Raw genomic sequence first — 27,373 nt, forward strand, 5'->3', positions numbered from 1 at the left:
AAGAACAAGTACAGGCATGCGGTGTGTCCCACTGGAGATCTTGAAAGGTGTTGCACAGCGCCACCTATTGTCCATGCACTGAGCCCATCAGCTGGAGTGTACTGCTAGTCTTGCTTCATGTATTACTGTCAGCAGCTGAGAAGACTGTACCCACTGAATCCATCAACATGCATCGGCATACACAGCCTGTCACTGGACACTCTGTGTGCTCCCTAGACATCAAACAACAAATTAAAAATTTCATTTGGTTATAAGTAAAAGCTAGCATTTCAATAAGGGAATAAATGTGTGCTCGAGAGGTTTTAATCACTCTGTTTAAGACTGCTTAGAGTCTGGGTGCTGATAATTACCCGAGCCGGAGGCGAGGGTAATTATCAGCACCCAGACTCTAAGCAGTCTTAAACAGAGTGATTAATACCGACCGAGCACATATTTATTCCCATTCATAAATACCTTTTCGGTAAAAAAAATTCAATTAATTCCTTCAAAAAATCCCGATTTTGTTCAACAAGTTCACTCCAGCTTTTTGAAACATCCCTCTAGCAAAATAATGGAGTGTTCAGCTGGCGAGTAAGATGTAAACAACCCTTTTATGGAGATTGACGCGCGCGTGGCACGTTCTGCGCGATGTCGCGCAGAACGCACCTGGGGCGTTGCGTTTTGAATCTAGAACTATAAAATTCTGACTCACTGGTAGTGTTGCGCATGCCTACGTGAGGATTGTGAACGTTCAACCAATGAAACGGTAAGAGGCACTGGATTTTTAGGAGTCCACATTTTATTGTGACACTGGAAAAGTGTTTAAGACCAGCTAGCCATGTCTTTATCATCCGTTTAAGACCGGCCATGTGACGGGCTCCCGACCAATAGGAATGCGTAAACTGTCTAAGGTATTTATGAATTGTGATTTAAAGGTAAATGCAAGCAATGATGAGTGTCAAATCTTAATGCTGATAAACTAAAATGTGACTGGATACCACTATATGAGTCTAAAGTCTGGTTTACACTTCACGTGAAAGCATGAAGTATGAACCGGACTTTAGAAGCCAAGTATGAAGCCAAGCCAATTTCAAGACGTAAACAATTGGAATTTCATTGTGATGTTCACAGTTACCCAAACAAATTCGCTTTGAATTAAATTTGTGTGAAGTGTGAACCAGCATTTAAGGACACTTTTTAAACACTTTATTTATGTATTCTTTGAAGCAACCCAAAATAACAGCCTTTTTTTCAGAGGGCTGTGGATACCCAAAATAGAAAAAAAAGGAACTCATTGTTAAAATATAACATACCGTATGTGCACAAACTGAAAATTTGCAAGAAGAAAGCAAACTGAATTTGTTCAAGAGCTCGGACTGAACATCTTAAAAAAATTAATAAGAGAAAAAAAATATGAACAAGTGTCAATAAATTAAATCTCTGAATTTCTTTTTGTGAATTGACAAATGTGAGTAGGCATCTGAGATGAAACTCACTGAAAACATGGTAATTGAATTAGACTGATCCATTAAGCCACGCCCCATGGTGTTTGGAACAATCACAAGCGTGATTAACATACATGCACCAAAGTCTGACATTGTTTGTGCACATTAACATGTAGCCTGCGGCTGAACCATGCAGTGTAGCATTAGAAACGCACACATGCTGTTGCCCACATGCTCAGAGGGCAGGGCCTAATTGATCAGTCAATTGTTGAATCGCTGCTACTTACTTGAACCATTCCATTAGATGACAAGCATGGCCTCCATGTCGACAGGATTGACACCATGTAAACCACTGGCTGAACTCCGTCTGTTTACTCTGAGTAACAGCATCTTAGTCAAACACAAAAGTACACAGACAACTATTCAATAATATATTGAGTTCACAGGCTAGATGAAAACACTGAAAGAAGTATTTCAAAATATAATAAATGCATGGGAAAATAAGCCTTGTCACCTTTTCACGTTTTTGACCAAACAAGGTATTTCTCAAGTCTGTGCTGACAGGCTTAAGGGGGGACTTTTTTTGGTCATAAGTTATACCTTTAGGGAGATACTGGACATTAAGAAGACATTGCAATGTCTCCCTAATGTCACAACTCCTACTTGATGGCAAAGTTGTACTGTCGCAAATAGGCTAGATCCATTGCTTGTGGTCAAAACACAAACATTTGTGGGGGTAGGATAAGGGAAACTTGGGGTTGAGGGTCATCAAAGTTGGAAAAATGTGTGCACAACCCTATGGGAATGTCCCCCTAAAGGCCCTGTCACACTGTCTGCGATCTTATATGCGCTCTCACTGCGTCCTTGAAAAATAGCTGGGGCGCAACAACAACTACTACATCTCAGCGACAACTACATAGGTCGCCAGATGGGCGCCAGAAGGTCTTAATGGTCTTCGATGAGCGCAAAGGTCTTTGAACATGCTCAAAACAATCGCAACACCTCTGCGCTCTAGCCAGGGCGCCCTAATGACACAACTCGGGCGCTGTGCGAGCATGAATCGTGCGACATTGAAATGGCATTGAGGCAGCTTAGGCGCAAGGCAGTCGATGTAGTCTCCCCCCATAAGAAAGTAACTCGACTGCGATGAACTTGTTGAATAATTTTTGAAACTGGACTATGTATTGACCGTTTTGTCGTGGTATACAGCGCAAGTGACCGTTATACAGCGCAAGTGACGTCACATGAGCGTATTTTGGTCGAACAGAGAGAGCGACGCGAGCTACTAGGACGTATCAACAGCGAGCAGAGCGTAGTGCAGGCGTGGTGACAGCGCAGCGGCAGCGACTAAATCGAGTAATTGAGCTTGACAGGGGCGCATAGAGAGCGAGTTGAGCGCATCGTAAGCGCGAGAAGAGCACAGTATGAGCGTAGCATGAGCTTCTTTGAGACAGAAAATTGTCATTTTCTTGTGTCCTCGCTGCGATTGTTAAATTTATGAAAAAAAATTGGTCACCGTAAGGTCTCCTATGAGGGCGCATATAATGTGACAGGCCCTTAAGGTACATGTACTATTTTTTGCATTCTGTAAATTATTATTATAAGCATTTTTTATTAGAGTCGCCCATCACAAGGCCCTATTTAAAGGCTACTCAATGTGAGGGCTACACAAAGAAGGGATAGAAAATAAAATCTAGAAAAATGGAAAATTACCTTCAAGTAGAAAGATAAGTATTGACGTTGCGCTTGAACTTGGATAGATTATCTGGTAATTATCCTATATAACTGTACATGTGCTAGGCAGCAGACACAGTCTTACCTGCTTTCTGATCTGTCTTTGTGGAATGCTTGTCTTGCGGCTGAATGGACTTCAAGCCAGCCAATGTACCCATATTCATTAAGCACAGAGCGCAACGGGGCAGCGGCTTTCTACACTTGTAGCATGTCGTTGCCTGCAGGTCAAACAACAAATATTCCAAACTAGTTTAGTTAACAGGTAAAATATGGTAAATCTGCCTTGCATGGGACAGCATTAGAATGAAGTGATATCGCTAAAACTAATTTTGTGCTGGTCTCTGAGGGCTTCTTTGTACCTGACCGATACTAACCGACATCTGGCTGACTTACCAACACTGCAGACTCTAGGGGTAAGATTGGTTGGAAGGGGTGGGGGGGGGGGGATGAAAACTCCACGAAATAATCAGCAGGGGTTTTAAGGGACACCAAGGGCCCCAAAGCATTAATGTTGCACCCCTTAATAGACCCATTTCTTTTGTTCTTTATAACATTTTTTTAGGTTAAAACAGCTTTGTGGTAAAACCTCAGGAATTTTATATTTCATTCATAAATACCTCAGACAGTTTAGCTATTCCTATTGGTCGAGAGCCCGTCATGTGGCCGGTCTTTAACGGATGATAAAGACATGGCTAGCTGGTCTTAAACACTTTTCCAGTGTCACAATAAAATGTGGACTCCTAAAAATCCAGTGCCTCTTACCGTTTCATTGGTTGAACGTTCACAATCCTCACGTAGGCATGCGCAACACTACATGCGAGTCAGAATTTTATAGTTCTAAATTCAAAACGCAACGCCCCAGGTGCGTTCTGCGCGACATCGCGCAGAACATGCTACGCGCGCGTCAATCTCCATAAAAGGGTTGTTTACATCTTACTCGCCATCTGAACACTCCATTATTTTGCTAGAGGGATGTTTCAAAAAGCATGAAGGGAACTTGTTGAACAAAATCGGGATTTTTTGAACGAATTATTTGATATTTTTTTACGGATAAGGTATTTATGAATGGGAATAAATATGTGCTCGGTCGGTATTTATCACTCTGTTTAAGACCACTGAGAGTCTGGGTGCTGATAATTACACGAGCCGGAGGCGAGGGTAATTATCAGCACCCAGACTCTAAGCGGTATTAAACAAAGTGATAAAAACCTCTCGAGCACACATTTATTCCCTTAGTAAATCAAGAAAATTCCTGACCAGCAAATGCAGAAATCAGGCAAAAATGTTGACACATCTCGCCCATTTCACTGACTGCCTGACTGATGAGCTCACTCCCCATGTGACAGTCGGGGAGACACTCAGTCAGTCAGCCAGGCAGTCTGTGAGTCAGTGGACACTAGGCTGGCCCTTGAAAACCAGCCAAAAACCAGATATTTAGATGAATACATTCCTATGGCATGAATGTTAAGTGTTTAAAAGCAAGCACGAAATTAAAAAAAACTATCCCGAATGTTATTTGTCAAGCTGTTCTGAATGGATCAAAACTAGGATTACCTTGACTCGCTGGTGCATAGGGCCCCGTAAATGAGGCAGTATTGTTTGCAAGGACCTCTGAGCTAGGACCGTAGGAGATATAGCACTCTGACAGAAGTGACAATTGACAAAGACTTGCTGTGGGGAAGGCACCTTCACATTGCCTTGGTGGTAGTACACATCAAAACGTGCTCTGCATAGAAACAATAAGAAGTACTGCATTCAACTACATCTAGCATACTACATTGACAGTGGATACTACACATTTTGAGAAATCAGACCAAATCTTTGCACAAGTATTTTTTTCTGGTCTCGAATAGTTTCTATTTCATATTCTGATGAGCGCCTTCTCTCATGATACAATCCCTATATCAGCAATTGGGACATGATTCTCATTCAGCCGGTAATGATTCCGACGATACTTGTCACCAACTCGGCAAGCATTGACACTCTGCTTACTATAGCGTAGACTTGAGCCCGTTTACAGATTTAACCAACTATGAACCACCATCATGGTATTATCGTCATATGTTAAAAAAGTGTGCCAGCAGGGCACACTTTTTAAAAGCATCTTCAATGATTGTTTTTTACCGATTGATACCATATCAGGAAGAACAATTTCACAGGGTATGTGGTACCAGTGCTATCTTCAGTTTGGGCAAGGTTTTGTCAGTAAATCGGTAGGTACGTTTCCAGGTAATAATAATAAATAATAATCACAAGTTCTTATATTGCGCTTTTAACAAAGATGTTAACAAAGCGCTTTATATTATTATTACCCCTGGTCATTGGGCCAATTGAACATTCCAAATGCCATCTCAGCTCCTTAGGGAGTATACAGCTCGTATGTAGCCTGTTAGTAATCACACGCTAATTTAATCACACTAATCATCTCTGGCCTCACAGGTACCCACTTACTCCTGGGTGGAGAGAAGCGATGAGTGACAAAGTGCCTTGCCCAAGGGCACATGTACCATAACCCCAGGCTTGACTGGAACCCACAACCTGCAGCCTTACCCGCAGACCACGAATCCAGTGCCATTAACCATGAGGCCACAGCACTCCAATTGCACATGATCCTACGTACTTTGAAGTAATAGACCCTGAGGATTTACCTTTGATGCCACAGCCTCCATGTATCCAGCAAGCTTCGATAGCTCTCTATCCAGTGAGTGACTCGCTGATCTTTACGCAGCTCGGAAGGGAGAGCATGGACAGCAACCCAACTAGCTGTCTGGATGTCTGCAGTCTGTTAACACCAGAATGACACAAGATCCATGAAGATTACAAAGATTACTCATTCAATGACCACATACACTTACCGGCTGAATGAGAATCGTGTATATGCAATGGTAGCTTTTGAATCGGAAGGTCTGACAAACTTCAGTGGGTTATTTGTTATGAACCCTACTGAAGATACTGAACAATTTTGGTGCCGCAAAAAAAACAAAGAGTCCCAAAAGCAAATGATCCTATGTACTTTTTAAAGTATTAACCCTTACTCCCTAGGCATTTTTGCTAAGATGCAACCTCAATCCTGCAAAATCCTCGAAACGCCTCCATGTAAATATTGCAGACAGCCTTAATCTGCAAAATGCTTCGCTATTTCTCTAGGTCCTTGGAGGGGTGACCACTGCCTCAATCCTACAAAATCCTCCAGCACTCACTGTCAATACAATAAACTCTGGCTAAACCGACATCGTATAAACCGTCATATCGCTTAAATCAGCCGTCTGACAAAAGTCCCGATTGTCTCTAATGCATTTCCATTGACATTTTCATTTCTAAATCGGCCTTTGTAAGCCGCCATTTCGCCTATGTCGGCGTATTACTTTCAGTCCCATTTCCTCAAAACCACACAAATTCCTCTGTATAAGTCGGCATCGTGCTCTGCGGTTTGCAAGAAGTGTCGAGTGAAAGTCCCATACACTGCTAACTGACATCTGTTTATCAATGGCACGGCCCGTGATTGATGCATCGGCCAGCACGTGCACACTAATCGCACGTGTACACTGTTTTCATGCAGTCTGTACATTGTGTGCATCGTTCGCTTACACGAAGTACATGTCCATTCCGTAAAAGAAAATGGCATCCAAAACCAGTTCAAATAAACGGAAAATGGAGACGAAATCATACAAAGAAAAGTACGATATCGTTAAGTTTTGTGAAGCCAATCCTGGGATGAAAAAGGTGGATCTGGCTCAGAAGTTTGGCCTTAATTCCTCGAGGAACCTTGTTTGACATTTTGAAAAACAAGGACAAGATCATCGAAGCTGTCGAAAAATCAGATGCCAGAGAAAGGGCAGTATAAAACGCGTCAAACAAGTAACTTTTTTTCACAGCCACATGTGCGATCAAAAAGGAGTTTTCCCGATAGCACATCAATACCAGTACCCCCTCTCGACTGCACGCATGTGCTCTGTTCATTTTGGGGGTCCCCTTATTGTACCAGTACCATGCACACATTTAATTCGTGACTGTACACGTACGTACGTGCACAATGTGCAGTACATGTACACTACATGTACATGGACGTACAGTATGCAAGCGATCTGTATATCGTACCACTGTTAACGCTAGCCGGCCGCGCCGTCCTTGCTTCGTACATACGTACATGTACATGCATGACTTTCTGTGATCAATACCACAGCCTGTTTGTGATGATAAACATTGAGGATATATTTGCTGGAATCAACCATGGACGTAAAAATAAACCAGGGTAAATCAAAGCTTTTGAATTTTAGCCATGAATTTGTTTGCATGATCCAGATACAGATGCACATAGGCCATTAATTCAATCTATTTTTTTCACTCCGTGATTCAATTTGTGTATTTGTGTAAGTCGGCAAAATGACGACTTGCAGCAGAAGCCGACATTCGCGTAAGTCGTCACAAATTCTCTGGTCCCTAGACTGCCGTCTTAGCCGGAGTTTACTGTATGTTGAGGCAGAGCCAGTGACATCCTGGAGCAGTGCGGAGGTTTACAAGTATAATCTAAGCCTAAGTTTGTGCATGGCTGAGCATAAACAACACAAGGTCTGGCCCAAGACCTTGACACAGTGCATCCTCCAATGCAGCACTGCTTACCCTGTCAACATAGGACTGTAACAGCTCTACACAATCCTTGGTCAAGCCGACTAGCAGCATGCCTTCCAGCTTGCCATTCTGTATCGCGTCACTCGTCAGTTCATCTATGAAGATTGGTAGCTGCTGATCATTCAGAAACAAGCAGGCAAACGCAACACGGTCCTCTATGTTCAAACCCGTCTCTTTCTGCAAAATTAAAGACATTTTGATGAAAAAGGTATTATATTTGCTCCAAATTGTTTCCTCAGAACTAGGCCAACCTATCACCTTTTTTAATGTACTCTTTCTTTTGTAAGCAAAACACGTCAATAAATGGGTGGAGAGAAGCGATGAGTGACAAAGTGCCTTGACACAAGAATAATATTGACTGCTTTGATTTGTGCAGTAAAACTAGCCTCCCGGGGTGATCCAATGAGCATTCTATTTTCCCCAGGAGAAACCGAGGTAAAATAGAATGTTTCATGGATCCCTGAGGGAGGCTAGTTTTACTGCACCACAAGATAAAGCAGTCAATATTTGTTTTATAACACCTCTCCCACAGATTCTGCTTGATTTCAAGCGATAACTGATAACTTTAATCTAAATACAATTAAAATGTTCTTCTATTTGAATACGAAATTAAGTGAAAATGTACTAGCACTTTTCCAAACTACCCCTTCACGAAATGTTTGCACCCAGCTCTGTAGCGCAAACGCTTGGGAACAATACGCGCAACATGCAACGCACACGCCCCTATAACAATAATACTAATAGCAGGCATTTATATAGCGCTTTTACGCTGCAACGAACTCGCTTTACAATTATTATTTTCCCTGTTTCAACGGGCAAACGCTCCTGAAACCTTCTCAGCTCCCTGGGGAGTATACAGCTCGATGCTGCCTGTTAGGTGCAAGGGAGCTAAATCAACCACAATAACCATCTCTGCCCTCACAGGTACCCATTTACTCCTGGGTGGAGAGAAGCAATGAGTGACAAAGTGCCTTGCCCAAGGGCACATGCACCATGACCCCAGGCTGGACTCGAACCCACAACCTGCAGAATTACCCGCAGACCACAAATCCTATGCCCTTAACCACGAGGCCACAGCACTGCCTATGTATTAGTACTTTGGTTGCTATGGATATAGTTCTTTTGGACGTGTAAAGCAAGATACCAAAAATAGCGAATGTACTGTGACTCTCTCTCGGCCAATCAAGATACAGAATCTGAGGGTGAGGTGTTATAATGTGTGATATTAAGCATCGTTACACTCACCAAAACCACATCAAATGTGTCATCAGAAGCGGTCAGGAAGCCAAACATCGCCCGTAGGTATGGATGCGTTAGCTTCTGTCTGAGGGTACTACACATCTTACACCATAGAGTGTTGCGTTGCTGGGTGAAGCCAGCTAACGCCATTGCTATGCCACTCAGACTGGAATAACCTAGAAGACACCAAGCAATATAGATCATATGCTTCCTATGCCCAATACACCAATCCATTCAAACTCTCCTCACTGCCTAAATGAGAAACAACATATGCACCTCTCCAGTATATTCCACTGCATGTTCTAGTTCTGTGGACATTAATGACAGCTGTTATTGATCAGAACATCATGAGGGCTAGCTAGGGGTGTGCATTTAAGGATAGTATGGAAATCCGGTACCCGATTTAAAAAACATGGATACCCAGGTACCCGCTAAAGAAACCCAACCTCAACATTTGTGACTTTGAAGTTGCTGTACAGATTATTCATAAAGGTCTGCAAGATGTACTACCACAATGGTAGTATATTTGTACTTATATACTAAAATAATACATTGTCCTTTATAGAGCATCATAGTACGTGTATGTGAACAAAATGCGCGTCAAATCTTGATACAGCGTGCACTTGCTGTATTTACACATAGAACATTCGCATGTCGGCAGCCATTTTTGGAAGACCAGGGCGAATTGGTCAAAAAGTAAGTAAATGTACGGCATATGCTATCTAGTTTTTATATAGAGATCAGTGGTAACAATGATTCTTACTATTTTGTGACGCATCTGTAGTTACTTTGTTGAGCTCATCAATAGCCTGTTTGATTCTCAGCTGAAACACACAGATAGCTGCTGCTCTCTCATACTCATTATCCTCCATTAACCTACACGAGACAAGAAAAGTCCAGTAATCTGCTCTCACAGTGCACAACATTTATTCACTTGATTCTGAATAGCTAAGAAAGTTTGTTGTATAAGCTGTGATGGTAAACAACGCTTTCCAAAATGAAGTGTTTTAGATTGTATACTTACTACATTTTAAAGGTCTGAAAAAACAAAAGGAAACCCACATACAGAGATGAAACTGGCCTATGGGAAAACAATCGGAAAATAGGCCAAACAAAAATCTGTGACTGAAATCTGGGCCATGCGCATTTCCACATGTACTTTGTACCCAGTTTCCAGACACCGCCTCCTGTTTTATTTAGATCTGAACGAAATTTTACAATTTGAAAAATGTGCAGTGCTCCCATAAAATTAAAAGTCTAAGTTAAGGTAATAAAGAAGTTGACTTCTTTTCTTACTTGAGAAAGTCAAGGAAAAAGTCCAAGACAAGTGCACCATTCAATCAAACAACTCCACTAATGTATGTGGAAAAAAAATCAACATTATCGTCTTTTTCTTCAAACAACCATCAATGAAATTTCTCTTTGATGCTCTCTTCACCATCCCCCAAATCATCATCATAATTTTTAAAGCATTGTATTTTGTTCAACTAAATCTCAAACCTCCCAAAATAATGCAGCATGTTGGATTTTACTGCAGCCGAACTCCACGTGCAACAGCCTAGAACATCTGTACGCAGTTTCAGACATGTCATAGGTTAATGCTTTAACTTATTTCCAGCTGTAAACTACTCCCATCCAGCTAACTTATGTGCCTCTACCATACAATCTGTGTGCTGATAACTGGTAGAACAGAATAAAATTGTGCTTGCAATACAGATGTCGCGGTGCCGCTTTCATCAACTTTATTGAAATTTCATTTAAAAATCAGAACTTGGGGGGAAAGGATCGTTAGAAAAATAGGACCTTTGGAAATAAATTTGAAAAATTCGGAATTCCGATTAAAATCATCTCTGCACATATTGTCTAACATTTTTGGAGAAAAATGTTGAGAACCCTGTTTATTGACACCTAAGTGATGCGGATGCCCTTTTTTGTGCCTTGGATATACGTGATCGTCAAATCCACACAGCAATGGTACTATCTGGACTTTAGATCATACTGATCATGTTTTCTCATTTGAAAACATTACTAATAAAGTGTGACAGATTTCAGGGGTCATTAATTTCTGACTGAAAATTTATAACATGCACTAAGTCTACATTACCTGTTAATGAACGCGTTGAATGTAACGTCATCTTGATCAAACTCCCAGCCACACAACTGAAGGGCAGCGGACCTAGGACAGCCAAATAGGAATTCAATAATAATTCATCTCCTTGGTCAAAACAATAGGTTGGTTACTTTCAAAAACTGCATGCAATTACTCAGGGGGGAGGGGGGGGGGGTCTGGGGGCTCTAGTTTTACGAGACCAGAAAAATAGTAGCATATAGCATTCACTGAGCTGAAATTACAAAAGATAAGTTGTCATGCACCCTACTTAGATTTGAGCAATTTTGTTGCTTCAAACAAAACAAAACAAATGTTCCTATGTACTTTAACATGGTCGATCTGCTACATACTCTTCGAAAGGTCTTCAAATGTGTAGTTACTCACATTTCCATGTGGTAATGTGTTATGTTTGTTTCAGTCAAGCGTATCTGAAGGTTTCACATGAATAGACCAATGCATTAGTATGCCATGGTCCAGTGGTTACTGTGTTTCACTCATGTACTATGGTACATGGTGTTTGTGCCCTTGGGCAAGACACTTAACTATAACTGCCTCACTCCACCCAGGAGTATAAATGGGTACCTGTGAGGGCAGAGGACCGATTGAGTGCTGATATCGGCTGCCACGTGGTCTTGTGGCCCGATGAACAGGGTAATAATTGTAAAGCGCTTAGAGATTGTTGATACGATGGAAAGCGCTATATATGCACTACAATTTATTTTATTTATTTTTATTCATTAGGCACTGCCCACTGGGCATGTGGGCAACAATACGTGCACATCTCCAATGCCAAACTGCATGATCCAGCCCCATGCATCATATACGCGTGCACATATTTTAATAGAATTTTGTGCATGCATGTCAGACATTTATCACGGCTGTGATTGGCCAAAACATCAATAGGCGGGACTTCATGGATTGGTCTAGTACCCTTGCTGACATATTACCTTTCTGGACTTCTGAAGACATTAGACTCCGAGTACCAGTCTACCCCTTTCCAATCCACAGCATCTACAGTGCTCTTCAATCCAGACTCACTCTTAAGGAGCATCTTGGCTCCGTAGTACCTGGCCGCTCCCTTCTGTGTCTTCAAGCGGCCTTCTTTTTGTAGATACATTAATCGTTATCATAGAGTTAAGGAATAATTGGAATATACATTATAACGCATATCTGTAAAGTGCATTGTTATATTGTGTCTTAGATACTGTAAATTCACTGGTCTACAACGGCCACTTGTCTATAAAATGACTGTTGACTTCATATTCACTACATCGCCTATGAATGATCTCATATACACTGAGCTAGTAGCTCGTATACACTGCATCACACGTGCGTGTGTAGGGTACCTGTGTAGGGCCCGCCTGCATGCTTCAAGATAGAGAACTGCAACCTGTCAATCTCATGTCTGGCAGGAAAAACTCACAGCATTCAAAAGCTTACGCTGCAGTGGTTTGATATATTCACAAATCTTATTGACTTTATGGGAACTAGATAACAAATCAATTGTTGACTGTTGTAATGTGGGGTGTAGTTTTTAACTCCCTCGTGGATGCACCCTTAAGGCATAAAAAAACAAAGAAAAAAAATTAATGAATGGGAGGTTTGATGACGAACAGAGCATACTGTCTCCTGATGACCAGCAGAGCATACTGTTCGAAACGTCGAGTTAAATCAACTGGTTCTTCTCAGAACCACACAACTCACAAAGAGATGTCATTCACATGGTGTTAGCGCAAACCTCCCATTCACTGATCATGTCCACCATGCAAACCATTAAGTCTCATTTAAGAAAAAAACATGTTCCACATCACAGCAGTCAACCATTGTTTTAAGCACACTTTCAGTCACCATTTTTTTTGTTAGTTGGCCCTCCCAAACTACAATTACCTTTGCTCAAGACTATTGCATAATTCAATGACCTCAATTAGAGAGCCATTCCTTAGGTTGAGCCACGTCCGTGCGCTGGCTGTACGCATGCACTCGGTGCTCTTTTGACCAATAGTATTAACAAAATGTGTACAGGCCCTGAATTGAACAACGCATTAGGGGTGTGCATCAGAACTAGGCATCCGAGTACCCCACCCGTTTATGTTAGGAACCAGTTCCAGATTATGGGATCGGGTACCCGTAACCAACTTTACAAATTACTTTAATAGTAACTTCTCAGACAATGAAAAAGAAAGGTTTTGAATGCCATCTGTAGCAATTTTCAAAATGAAAACCAGTCTACATGGAAAATCAAAACAGATTTCACGTTAACGTGCATTTTAAAGTTGCCAGTCCTTTGGCCCGCACTGTACACAGATATCTTGCTGCACTGATGCACTGATGTGGTAGTGTTATCATGTGTTCCTTTATGAACAATCTGAACAGCAACTTCTGAGATTTGAATTTTGGGGTTGGGTTTCTTTTACCGTACCTGGGTACCCGTGTTGTGTTTTACTTCAACTGGGTACCCGGTTCCCTCACTAATGCACACCACTAAAATGCATGTGACATATGCGCGGGCTGTTCCACGAAATAGAAGCCATTACTGATGCATCAGTAACGGCTTCTACTTTAGTTTGCCAGAAATCAGGAGGTTACAGGTTCAGATTCCACTCCGCTGTAATTTCTTTGCTCAAACTCATATGTCTCATATTGTAGAATAGGGATTTCATGAAACAACTTAGTCTTTGTTTTTCTTGCTTGGACTAAAGGAAAGTAATCCAAGCATTATACACCAATGTATGCAAAGGATATGATCAAGCCACATCCACAATTTCTTGAGTTGAACTTCTTCAACAGAGTCTCCAAGCAGATCACCGTTTCGACCTATCGAACTCTGTCAAGAGAAGTGAGGAAAGAAATATGAATGTAAACTGCAATGATGATAACCCTCTGTGAAGAAAAGAACTGTGCAACAGCATATGGGCAACACCACCTACGCCTCTTCAAACCCACACTGCATGTTGCTGATGGTGTGAGCTTCAGGAGACTCACAAACCTCAAGCCAGTCAAAATACCAATTGAACAAAGCTGGCTGTGCAAATGGAGCGGTTATAAATTGAGTATATCAATTGTCATTTGTGCATTTTTTCATTTGAAGCCCCCCCAAAATGCTCAAAATCTAAAGAAGGGTGATTAACAACTAACTTGATGAAGTTTTAGCTCAGTGAATGCTGTATATTCGGAGAAAACTCAAGAGTCATGTTTTGACTTGCGCCCGAAATCGCAGCTATGCGTTGTCACGCACTGAACTGACGAATTATAGCGCGCGTGTGTGCGTCGTGTCAACGCTTGTGCACACCCATTCATGGCTTTGCTGAATTAAAAAACAAACCACTAACGGAAAATGCGTCTGTAGATGCATCTTTGGAAATGACCTTCATTAAGGGAATAAATGTGTGTTCGGGAGGTATTATAACACTCTGTTTAAGACCGGTGGGAGTCTGGATGGGTAATTATCACCCATGCAGACTCCCACTGCTCTTAAACAGAGTGTTTAATACCGACCGAACACATATTTATTCCCATTCATAAATACCTTTTCGGTCAAAGAAAAGCAAATCGTTTCGGTCCAAAAATCAAAACAAGTCAAAAACTAGACTTTGCCAACCATTTTGTTCAACAATTTTACTTCATGTTTTATGAAACACCCCTCTGACTATAATATGGACTGCCCCTCCACAACTTGTTACCTTATAAGGACATTGTCGTGCGCATCGTGCATACTGCGCGATGTCGCGCAAAACGCAGCTGGGCTGGTGTAGTGCGAATTTCGGACCATGAAATACTGATTCACTGGTAGTATTGCGCATGCATACGTGAGGAATGTGAACGTTCAACCAATGAAACGTTAAAAGGCACCGGATTTCATGGGAGTCCAAATTTCATGTGACACTGGAAAAGTGTTTAAGATCAGCTAGCCATGTCTTTATCACCCGTTTAAGAACGGGCACGTGACGAGCTCTCGACCAATAGGAATGCGTAAACTGTCTTAGGTATTTATGAATTATTGTTTTCGGCAAAATGACAGCATGCCAGAAAGAATAACTTCACAGGGAGTTTAGTGCCATTACTACCTTTAAACCAAGTATGCTCTTAAGCAATAATCTTGTCAGTTACTTTCAGGATAGCTGCAAATGATATATTCTACCTTAAAAACCAGTTGGGGATCTGAAGGCAGGGGCCATTATCAGCAACAACATCATATTGATGTTATACTGGGCAATTCCATGATCATGTGGACATGGCTGAATTGGAAAATTTATGAAATCCTCAAAATTACAAGCACCATAGCCTCAAATGTGGTATCAAATTAAAGGGGACATCAAGACCTTTGATGTGAGTGATGTGCCAGTGAGATGCAATATGGTTAAGTGTTTTTTGTTGTTGTAATAAAAAAAAACAGTGTTTTGTCTAAAATTATGGATTTTAGGTAGTCATTTTGGCATATTGTTTTTACATGCAAAATAGTTTTTACATGCAAAATGCAGCTTTTGTTTTTAACCCAAGTAGGAACCACTTTTTTAATCTGAATGTGCAAAAAACTGTAGCGTCAGGTGCCATCAGCAATACAGTTGACTCCCAGTGGTCTCTCCAACTGTCTCTTTTCAACTGTTCAGGTGGTACTTATGCACGGGGTCCAAATGCTTAGAGAGACATACCTGTAAGCCCCAGCCATACGATTAGAAAGACATACATGTACCTGTAAGCCATAGCCATAAGTTTAGAGAGACATACCTGTAAGCCATAGCCATAGGTTTAGAGAGACATACCTGTAAGCCATAGCCATAGAGACATACCTGTAAGCCATAGCCATAGGTTTAGAGAGACATACATGTAAGCCATAGCCATACGTTTAGAGAGACATACCTGTAAGCCATAGCCATACGTTTAGACAGACATACATGTACCTGTAAGCCATAGCCATAGGTTTAGAGAGACATACCTGTAAGCCATAGCCATCAATGGCTCGTTGTTTCATCTGAGCTGATATATCCTGCACTTGATGATTGTCAGCTGGGGTGACTAGTAGCAAGTTCCTGCCAGATGCTAACATGCAGGTAGACTGAGGTGATAATGTCTGTATAATAACCAACCATTCAATCACAACGATGGTTTGCAATTACTCAATGACAAATGTTCAAAGGTACATTGTACATAGGAGCACTTATATTCTGTGCATTTATTTGTTTGAAGCAAACAAACTGTTCAAAATCAAGTAGGGTGCATGACAAATACACATGGGACATAAATCTTCACAATATTTGAAACAATCTTCACAACATTTGACAAAACTTGTTAAATTTGTAAAAAAGTGTGCCTGCGAAACTACCTTCAATTGTTATTTTCTTCTGAATGATACCACTGTGAATGTATATTATGAATGTGAACTCACCAGGGATATAGGATCATGGATTGTAACATCTCGTAATTCTCCAGAATGTGTGATGGTTAGAATGCGATTCTCACACGTCGGATGCCAAGCGAAAGTAAACACTTCCCTGGCACCACCAGCTACAGGTAGGAAAATTAAACATCACACAAAATTACAGATAAACATAATGCAGTACAACATAACGTGGTCCACAGTAGTGGTTTTCGACAGCTAGGAGTACATTCGAGCAAGCACTATGGTTCACCATAGTTTGACTAACTTCACTTGAATGCAGGAGGGTTGGACTACTCAAGTTGACTGCTATCTAAACGCACAACAGGGAGCCAGAGTCAAGATGTTTTGTGGTGATTTTGTCACCACTGTTTGACAGGAGGCATTCGCAAGTTGCTATTAGTGCACAGGCAATAGTCTTCACCTAAACTTGCTTCAACATGACATTCTAATTTCACTACGTCTAAATAGACTAATTAGCCGACACATCCCTTTATTGAGGTGGAACAACTGATCTCTGTAATATGGACATGCTCATGCACAGGTTGTGTCTCTCATTCAATGCTCCTATTAGCTTAAAGGGTTCCAAAAAGCACACGCATTGACTTTAAGAATGCGCAAGTCATGTGCACGAACATGGTTCCACCTCTAGCTTCCAATTTCTTTCACAGAATTAGTCCATAGGCCGATCAACATGTGCTTACTCTTCTCTGAAGGAATAACTCCAGCATGTTTCTCATCAAACATGTGTTAGCATACAAAGAGTGAAAACTGTAAACTTATCGTCTAACATATTGTGAGGATTTTTGATCTGCATTGCATTTCTTTAAAGGTACGTAGGATCATTTGCTTTTGTGTATTTTTTTTTATTATTTGAAGCAACAAAATTGCTTGACATCTTCAGTAGCTAACTGTGGATATTTTACATTTTGACAAAACAGAGAAAACATATGCACAATTTTTTTGGTCTCATAACTGGATTCCGTTGCTAATGTGTGTGAAAAGTGTGCCTGTGGGCACACTTTTTGAAATTACTTTCAGTGATTTTTTTCTTCCGAGACCATTTTAGACGTAATAATTTTACAAGCTATTTGGTACCGCCCCTACCCTCACTTTAAGCAAGGTTTTGCATATGAAAACGGAGAAGAAATATGCATAACTTTTTGGGTCTAGTATAAAGTGGATTCTGTTGCTAACATCAATGTTAGTTTTATTCCAAACAATACCATTTTAAGCTGAATAATTTCACCGGATATTTGATAACAGTCCTATATTTACTTTGAGCACTGTTTTCTGTCAGTACAACTTTCCGGGTAAATTGCAAATTTACCCGTGGCTTTAATATAAGCTGGGCATGCATAACTGGTAATTGTTTGACTCTATATTCAGATATCAGGGAGAAGTACTTACGTTGAAGGAGACGTTCAGTATACTCAACTTCACTGCCTGTGAAGAACAAGTAAACAGATGAGAAATGATGTGAATGGTGTTACATTCTGAGTGCATTTGGTTCTTTTCTAAAAGATGACCTCAGAATAGAAGATAAACTTCAAGGACATAAAGGTACAGTTTTGCTGGAAAAAAGGATATATTCCTACTAATAATAGACCTGATATCGACGTCACGCTTTGTTTACATATCTGGCTTTCTTATGGGAGCCAGCTGGGGACGAGAGCCACTGAGCTCCAATAAGCAAGTGTACATATAAACAAAGTATGAGTCTCAGGTATGTTTAACCTGCATAATAGGCTGCATTAACAAATACGTGAGACAGTTTACCCATTTCTATCGGTCGAGAGCCCATCACGTGGGTAGTTTAAATGGTTGATAAAACACCAACTGGTTTTAAACACTTTTTTTCTGGTGTCACATGATTTTGGACTGAAGTCTGGTCTCTTAGGCATGCGCAATGCCACCGATGAGTCCATATTTCATAGAGTCCTAAATGCACACTACACCGGCACCGCCGTGTTCTACGCCACATTGCGCAGTATGCACCTCGTGCGTGCCAATCTCCAAATAAGGATTATTTTTTGTACTACTCGCGAGAGGCACATACCATAGCTGGAGGGGTTTTTCACAAAAACATGAGGTAAGTTGTTGAACAAATCGTTGGGAATGTATTATTTTTTACTTGTTTTGACTTTTTGACCGAAAGGTATTTATGAATGGGAATAAATATGTGCTTGGCCTTCAGCTCGGGCTATTATTGGCATCCAGGCCCCTAGCCGGTTTTAAAACGTACTTGTTTAAAACTTGTCAAGCACTTATTTATTCCCTTTAAATATTCATAAATACCCAAGACAGTTTACCAACTCCTATTGGTTGAGAGCCCGTCATGTGGCCGGTTTTAAATGGTTGATAACCTGCTGGTTGGTCTTAAACACTTTTCCAGTGTCCCATAAATACGGTGCCTTTTACCATTTTATTGGTTGAACGGTTACAATCCTCACATAGGCATGCGCAATACAACCAGTGAGTCAATATTAGAGTCCGAAATGCACAATGCACCGCTGTGTTCTGCGCCACATCGTGCAGTACGCATTGTTTACGTCTACTCGCAAGCGGGACAATCCATAATAAAGCTAGAGGGGTGTTTCAAAAAACCAGATCGTTCGAATTTGATAATTTTTTACTTGTTTTGACTTTTGGACCGAAAACTTTTGATTTTTTGACCTAAAGGTAATTATGAATGGGAATAAATATGTGCTTGGCCAGTATTAAATATTATGTTTAAGACTGGTTGGAGTCTGGATGCTGATAATTACCCTCGCCTTCGGCTCGGGTAATTATCAGCATCCAGAATCCAACAAGTTGCAAACAGAATGTTTAAACCACCCAAGCACACATTTATTCCCTTATTAAATGTTTAAATCAATAGACCAATCCAACGAACCCTGCCCAATCACGTTTTGACCAATCACAGCCGTGATTAATGTCCGATATCTAAGCACAAATGTCTGACGTGCACATTCGCGCATGACGCAGATGCCACACATGTAGTGTCACATTGAAGAGTCATGGGTGTTGTTGCCAATGAGCGCAATGGGCGGGGTCTAATGAATCAGACTTTTGTGGTTGAAGAAGCAATCAAACCAACTTACAGACATGCTGCACATTGTAAAGCTTGACGATGGAATTATCCCTTGACAATGAGGCTAGGAGACCATAGCGGGATGGACTCCAGGCTAGCTTGACAATGGGACGGGATTCATTGATGGTTAATACTTGATTCAGCTCAGTTAAGAAAACAAAAGGCTCACCAATGGTTTAATGCATATATCTTAACCCTATCAGGACTGGGGGGGGGGGGGGCAATGTGCCCAAATGAAACTATTTGTAATAGCTCTAGGGGATTTGACAGATCAGCATGAACTTTTCTCAGTTGCCAATATGGTACCAAAGAAATTCTGTGCGATGTCCATGGTTGCCATGGTAAACAATTTAAAAACTTTAATTATCCTAAAATTTGGGTCATTTATACTCAAAATCATGGAAATATCCACTTTTTTGAGAGTCAAAAACATCTTTTCTTTGCCCAAACCTATGTATTGCGTATATTCGCATTAAACTAAATGCATGGTCACAACTGCAATACATGCTTGAAATTCAATACGGCAGCTGTTGGCACAAAAAAGTTTTCTGCACAATTTGTTGTGGGATACTTTTTTGACAGTTTTTTAATTGCATGAAAAAAATGAAAAGCAAAAATTATAACATTACCATAAAGACTTTGATGGGCCAATTTTGATTGGAAAAAATATCAAATTTTTACACAAAATTCAAAAAGAAAAAAATTTGGTGATTTTGTTCCCAGAAGTAGGTATAGCCCTCTCTAGGGGTGACTTAGGATGGATGCCAAAGGTTGTTTGACTGGATGAATCTTGACCCCAAAGCTAGCCATTTTTTAAAAACCTTCAAAGCAACTGATCAATAAAAATTTGTGAGGACCTATTAGAAAGGTTGAATGAGAATTTGCACAGAAGGTTTCGGTTACCAAACTGACAAAATACAAATGTTCAATCTTTCATTTTAAGTACACTTACTCAACTGCTTCACAAATTTTTCTGTGCACCCAGAGAATGGCGTCTCTTCAGCGACCTCATTTGCTAAAAAATATTGGCCTTTTCAAGTAATTTTCAAACAATGGCCGATCCCACTAATTCTCAAAGGATATTGGTTTATCGAAGTGTCTTTGGTCCCATATATTGACTTGTCCTTCATGATAAGATGCCAGTCGGTAATCCACCTGAGGGTCTGGAGTCACACCAAACACTGACTTGGTAGCTGTAGCAATCTTATATCCTGCCGTATCTAAAAATCAATCAAGAAAAACAGGACAACATATTAATGACTCGGCTTTCGCTGGTCAGCAGTGGCAGATCCAGGATTTTCCAAGGGGGGGGGGGGGGATGGGTGGGAGGAGGGGCTGGGTCGTTGAAGTGCAAGTTTTTTCCTGTGGAGGGTGGAGCTGGATGAGGCGTTGCAGTCAACGCTAAGCCCAGAGGGCCGAAGCTCTAAATCAAGGTTTAAAATACTAAGTGATGACATACAGAGAACTTTTGAAAAATTTGATTTTTTCTATTATGTGTATTGTTAAAATTGGCCATTCGGGAGGGGGGGGGGGGATCTGCCCTTGCCGGGGCATTTTTAAAATGACTTAGAAGCTGAAATGACTATGTTATATTGTTTTGGAATTGTCCAGACTTTATCTAGTCGAGCTACATGTACTTAACCAATAGCAAGCAATTCGCAATGATTTTCCTGATACACATGCCACTGAATTATATGAAATACAGCTTTTTTTCAACTGCTTCATCTGTTACCGGGGACAAGTTAGCTATTGACCTTGTGCGTACACTCGGAAATGTAGGTACATATAAGTAATTGTTTTCCCATGATACGGCCGGTACTGAGGCATTCCCTATGACCTACCGGTTCTACATTGTATGCAAGACAGATTCACCCAGTCGCACTTCAGTGGTTGCAAGCAACCAGCATTTTGTTCTTGTTTTTCTAATGAACCTTTGGAACTGTCAACTTCCAAAACCTTGGGAACTATCAACTACTTATAATCAAACCATGTTATATTCGTAAACTTGCCTCCAGTTAATTTAAAACAAGCGGATCACATTACCTCTTATATCAAAGATGCGAAGGTTCTTGTTAGCAACTCCAGCAACAATGCCATGTTGTTGATGAGGAAGCCATGCCATGGAGTTCAGTACCTCTGCTTGAACTAAGGAATCAACAACATAACAACATGGCTTAATTCTGTCCGATCAACTCTTTGCACAAGTACCCTTCTAAAAGTTTCATAGAGAGAGTTGAGGGAGAACACTGGGTGGGACATGTGAACGCATATAGCCGCTGTACACCTGGTGCTCATGCGAAGATGCCACGGGATTAAAAACTGGTTCAAACCAGAGTTCATCTTTTGTTGAAACGATCCTCGATTGTGAGTTTGTGTGCTTGGTCTATGGGAGAGTGTTATATTATAGGGACAAAGGGAAGACAATGCCTTGTCCTCGAGAGTAGAGTAAAACACGACTCTGTGCATGCACGCTGTGTTTCCTTCCCACTAGGACTCTTGAAACTGGACACAAAGTGGCATCTACCATTCATCCTTAAAATTTTTCTTCCATTAACCATGTCCCAAGACCATAGAAAAAAAAATTGCGGAGAAATTTGTGACACTTTATACTGGCATGATATTGACCCTCATTCCTTGAATTCATTTAAAGTTTGTTCAAACCATGCTGCAAAATATGCATGGAGTAATTTTGAGGTTCCCAATGCTGTAACACCACTTTCTCGCTCAAAACAATTTACAAAAAATGAAAAAATGAAAAAAACCTGAATCGGTAACAAGGACAGTGCTCACTCCAATGAAGCAAATACAGGTTTACTTACCCATTTCAGCAACAGGACGAAATCCTGATTGTGGAGCATTATGGGAACTTACATGACGTGACTTCTCCGGAGTCGCATTCAATTCTGATGTATCTGTAATGTAAGAATGTAAGAAGCCAAACTATTCATAACCAAAGTATGCCTACAGGTAGTATCCTCTTTTCCTATCACTTCCTAACTGACTGACTGTTACTAATGAGCTTGGCAGTGCCATCATATAGGATTACCCCGTATGCCAATGAACGAATCCATACGTAGACCACATGCATGAAAAGACTTTCAATTAATTGAATATAATGTTGTCACTCTAAGACCAGTTTTACTAAGCTTGCCTTGTCTTATTACATTGACTTCTCATTGTTACAAGAAACAATGTTTCGTGCAGTACAAATGTATTACAGGTACCACTCGCTCTTTTCACGCTCCGCCATTGGGCATGCACAGCCTTGATCTGGCAACTTTACACAATAAAAATAGCCCGTTCAGTGATCTGAACCCCGCCACTGGAATCATTGAACTGGCTATGTTTATTGTGTACAGTTGCCAAATCGAGGCTCTGCATGCCCGTGGCGGAAGTGTGAAAAGAGGGAATTGCAGAATTCCAGACAAGCAACAGTGTTAACTATACTCAGTGCAACAATTAGCTCTGTATTTTCTGAAAGATAGTGTTGAGCCATAATGAACAAATGGAAGGATGATGTTCAACACTCTACCTGTGCTTCAGATGGAGGGCACCTAGGCACCTAAAAATTGAAAACGAAGAAACATCTTCTCTCTTTTTTTTAACAATGTACTCACTTGTTTGGCTATTGACATCATAGACTGCAATGCAGTAATCCGTTCGGTATCTGTCAAAACCAGCAGCTAACTGAAAGTTAAGAGGAACGTCGTTTCCAAATCAAAATCTTGAAGGATTAATGAACAGAAATTGGCCTTGAGAATGCTATTTACACGCACCAGCGGATTACAATATGCAGTATGTTTCATCAGTCTAGTGACACTACATGTAGTTCACACAAACACGTATGCAAACAATGCAGAGTGCTACATGTACTGACTCTTTTTAAATGAAAATGGCAGAAATTTATTCAGTTTCAAAATGAAGTTACGAAAGGGTAGCTTGATTCTTCAACATGTGATCGCATTAAGTGTACAGCCTAATATACTTGGACATGGACAATTTCAAGTAGGTTTCCAAAAAAGTTTTCTTACAACTTTTCATGATGGTTCCAACAGTACACTTGAGAGCTCTGCCCCCTCACATACACATACACTGCTGCTGGGTGAGTATTACGAGTACTCATGTTTTTACGAGTAGTAATTTCAGTTATGAAGTAATGACTTGCTGATTTCTTCACCACACCCTGTTTGCCTTTTGTCTGAATTGTATCAAGTTGGTCTCTATTCAGGAGTACTTTCATTATTAATTATCCAGTTCAACGCACTTTGGACTTTGTGGAGGATGGTGAGGATGCACATGTATGAAGTACAAAGCAATAACCCCTGAACGCAAATCACAGAGGCCAGCTGTTATGTAATTATGCATTCTCGATCCTGATTGGTCGATCCATGGCTACAACAGTGTACGTGTTATTATCCCACATACTGCGGTCCATATCACACGCAGCGTATTGCGCTATTTTTAAAGATGCAGACGCCATTCCTGCTGCACACACATGTAATACGATAACAGCTGAAAAGTTTGTGTTCCATCTTTACTGTCCATCAAGTTTGCAGGAAGATAGATTTGTTAGCCTACTCAAGCTCATGAAACACGAAAAATGCAGTGGGTCTTTATTCCATATTTGGCCGAGTGGCATATGGGACACAGATGCACTACATTTAACAATTGTCGACTGCTATGCTGTGGGATATGACTTGCAGCTTCTACACGCGCGCATGCAACGCAAATTGTACATGAGATTAGCCTTTGTACATGCGTTTTTATAGGCACGTGGCTACTCTCGACCAATGAAATGACAGTATCCAAACACACGTTTAAACAATATTCCTTTTTCCACTCGTGCCAATGGGATAACTAATAATACCCATAGCTGCTTGCATACATGCACCTACCCATTTGGACTCCACTGTATTCCAAGCCAGACTGGTGCACATCTTTGTGTGTTTGAGAGGAAACTCCTTTCCCACTAACCCAGCCTGCGTCACGCTGGAATCCACACCAAAGCCAGAAAGGATGACTTTACCACTGGATAGGCCAATAGCGATGACATCGTCTGAGGAATGCTTAGGGTACCAGGCAAAACACTAAAGAAACAGAAAAGAAAAAAAAAAGATCCATTGTAATGACATAATATGTGCAGGTGAAATGGGTATGTCCATAACTACAGCGCTAAGTTCTCATTCCCTCGCATAGAGTACTTTCAGATGAAAACTTATCAATCTGAAAAATTTGACAAAAGCATTGACTCTCATAGAGAAAACAAACTGACTATGTTAATCGTCGACCAAGTCAAAGCTGGAATACTAACTTATTCGAAAATAACTATTCACTGAATGCATTTTATAAATACTGTATACTCAGTGTCGTTGGAGGGCTTGCGAGAATTTTTTTTAACATGCTTACTAGGGTGGGACTCGACCCACAACCTCCCACTTATTTGTGCAGGCCTTAATTACCCCCTCGACCACCAAGCTTGACAGGGTCGGCTGGCTGGCTAGATGTAAGCCTTACCCTTATTAGTTGTAGGTCTCCCTTGGAGTTGACATGTAGGTCTGCCTTGGAGGCTTGTAGCCTGGCATATAAACTGCTGTCCTGGCTGATCTGTTGCCATTGCGTTCCTGATGATGGTACTTGAGATTCTACTGTGTACAGGTTCAAATCGTAACGATCTGAGCTAAATGCAACAAAGACGCCTGGATCTGATGGCGACCATTCCAGCTCCCACTTTACAGCTGTCAGCAAAGGTAACAAAAGACGTCAGCTTTGTTTGTGCACACATACATACATGTGGGCATGCAATGACAGGGTGAATGCCAGTCAATCCGTACTTTTGTTTACAAATTTTTAATACAAAACTTTAGAAAGACCGATTCAAGCAATCATATTAGTTTTTATGTGTGAAGCCTGCTGTCCTGTTTTTCTCATAAGGGATCTGCCAAGCACTGTGAAATCTAGTCTAAGGAAGAACTTACTGCAAGTGAATATCTGGAAGTAGGCTTTTCTGATAAAATTCTGGAAGAATGCAAAATCGTGACTGACACCACTTTTAATTGTCACCATGACTATATGACCTAAATAATGGTCAAACATTGCAACTATAAAAAAAAATGACTTTGGACTGAGAAACATTTCTAAATTTGTTAGAAAATACTTGGAAAATTTGTCAAAACTCCTTGTAGCCTTTGTACACAACCACCAGCGTGGCATCGAGACAATTCATTATTTTCCAAAATCAACTCATGAAGACTGTACATGTGAAGTCACAAACAGAAACAAGAGAAAATGATTTAAGCAAAATGTTAAAAACTAATTAAAGTTATCAATTGTGCAGGTATCTCTACAATATTTTTTTTAATGGCCAAATTCACATCTGTACAAGTACAGGAATATGTCAAAATATATGTATTAAACAGATACAAGAAACTTTGCAAGTGGTTGTATGGGGAAAATATTTACAACAATGTACACATACCTGAAGAGCTCATGGTGGAATGTACTCAGAAGGATCCAATCAGATTGCTGGGAAAAAAAGACAACAAATGTACAATTGTTAAGCATTTTTATAAAGTTTACATAATTAGTAGGGCCTTATCTACAAAAAACACACCAATTTGTAGATATGCACACATGATGCACTAGAATGACTGACTATGGGCTTGAGATTGAACGTATATAGCTTGGACATGTTGGAGCAAAACAGTTCCTAGCAAACCATTGACTTCTACAGACTTTTTTTTTGGGGGGGGGTGGCATGTACACTGTCAGTATTGCATCATGATCTTGCACTACTAATAATTTGGGGGGGGGGGGGAGGAGAGGATGAGGTTTTTTTTTCCCTTTACTTTTTTTCCTCGCCAACAGGTCTACATTTTTGTCACAGACTAGCAATTGGTGCCCATGCATATGCAGATATGACATCCATAAATTGCTTTGATTGTCTTGGCCTTCTTTATTTGTGAACTAATTTTTATAGGAGTGCTCCCCCCTGGAAAGTTTTACTGTGATTAGTTTAGCTGTGTGTCCCCTTGTCTGTTTATTCATGGATACACAGTCCGGGATTTTCGGGATTCTTACGACCCGGTGATTTTAACGTGTTGTGACTCCAGCTCTAATGCGATAGGCATTAGAGCTGGAGTTACTCAAAGCTAGTATCCCCGTACCTGCATAACCACTCCCTTGGGACCGGCCGGCCTACTTTGGACTTGGGACTTTTTCCAAAGGCAAGCTTTCTCATTCAATTTATGTTTAATGAATGGGCCATTCTGCAATTTAAGGGGCCTACTCTGACTTTTCTCCTTCTTCCCAATTTAATTTAAGTTTTATGTACTGATTGATTCATCCCCTTGCCAAAGCAAGCTTGGTAGATTTTGTTAAAAGAAGGGAAGTACTATTAGTACAAAGTTATAGCGCCCTCTTTCGCTCCTCCCCCGACTCAATCCACTCCGTGAACTTCAACTTGTCTTGGACGAACGCGCGTGAAAAGTGGAGATCTGGCTGTTTACTAATCCCTTACGCTAGGCTAGGTACAAGAAATTTGACATACTTGTTGATTACTTACGTGTGAAGCTATCCTCAGAATATAATTGACAAAAAATGAGTCTTTCCCAAGAAATAAGCAGCAAATTTGCTGTGTCTGTCGACTGTGCACAACATCCGCGGACAGAATCACGCTCTGTACCTTGACTCCTTCACGTCCTTTACGTGCAAAGGAGCCTGCGAGTATGAGGCACCCGTCTAGTTCATAAATTATGTGACGTCATTTCTTT

General features: G+C 40.8%; 1 protein-coding gene across 2 annotated transcripts; it reads right to left on the minus strand.

The window, feature by feature from the left end:
- Positions 1 to 102: 102 nt before the first annotated feature.
- LOC119719476 (GATOR complex protein MIOS-like) lies at positions 103 to 27,373 on the minus strand. Of its 2 annotated transcripts, none has more exons than XM_038188950.1 (23): positions 27,166 to 27,373; positions 26,080 to 26,126; positions 25,119 to 25,339; positions 24,500 to 24,691; positions 23,222 to 23,291; positions 22,424 to 22,516; positions 21,648 to 21,749; positions 20,688 to 20,824; positions 19,615 to 19,738; positions 17,921 to 17,956; positions 16,520 to 16,638; positions 16,070 to 16,204; positions 13,879 to 13,960; positions 12,084 to 12,258; positions 11,131 to 11,202; positions 9,790 to 9,902; positions 9,033 to 9,202; positions 7,779 to 7,964; positions 5,807 to 5,940; positions 4,713 to 4,884; positions 3,244 to 3,376; positions 1,712 to 1,814; positions 103 to 212 (listed from the first exon to the last, which is right to left on the minus strand). In XM_038188950.1, the coding sequence occupies exons 2-23, from the start codon at positions 26,090 to 26,092 to the stop codon at positions 116 to 118; spliced, it is 2,679 nt and encodes an 892-aa protein (XP_038044878.1). In that variant the 5' UTR covers positions 26,093 to 26,126; positions 27,166 to 27,373; the 3' UTR covers positions 103 to 115. The 2 variants fall into 2 exon arrangements, with proteins under 2 accessions (XP_038044878.1, XP_038044879.1); XM_038188951.1 differs by having other exon boundaries at positions 27,151 to 27,373.

This window comes from Patiria miniata, unplaced genomic scaffold (genome assembly GCF_015706575.1).
Source record: "Patiria miniata isolate m_02_andy unplaced genomic scaffold, ASM1570657v1 HiC_scaffold_8, whole genome shotgun sequence".
NCBI lineage: Eukaryota > Metazoa > Echinodermata > Asteroidea > Valvatida > Asterinidae > Patiria > Patiria miniata.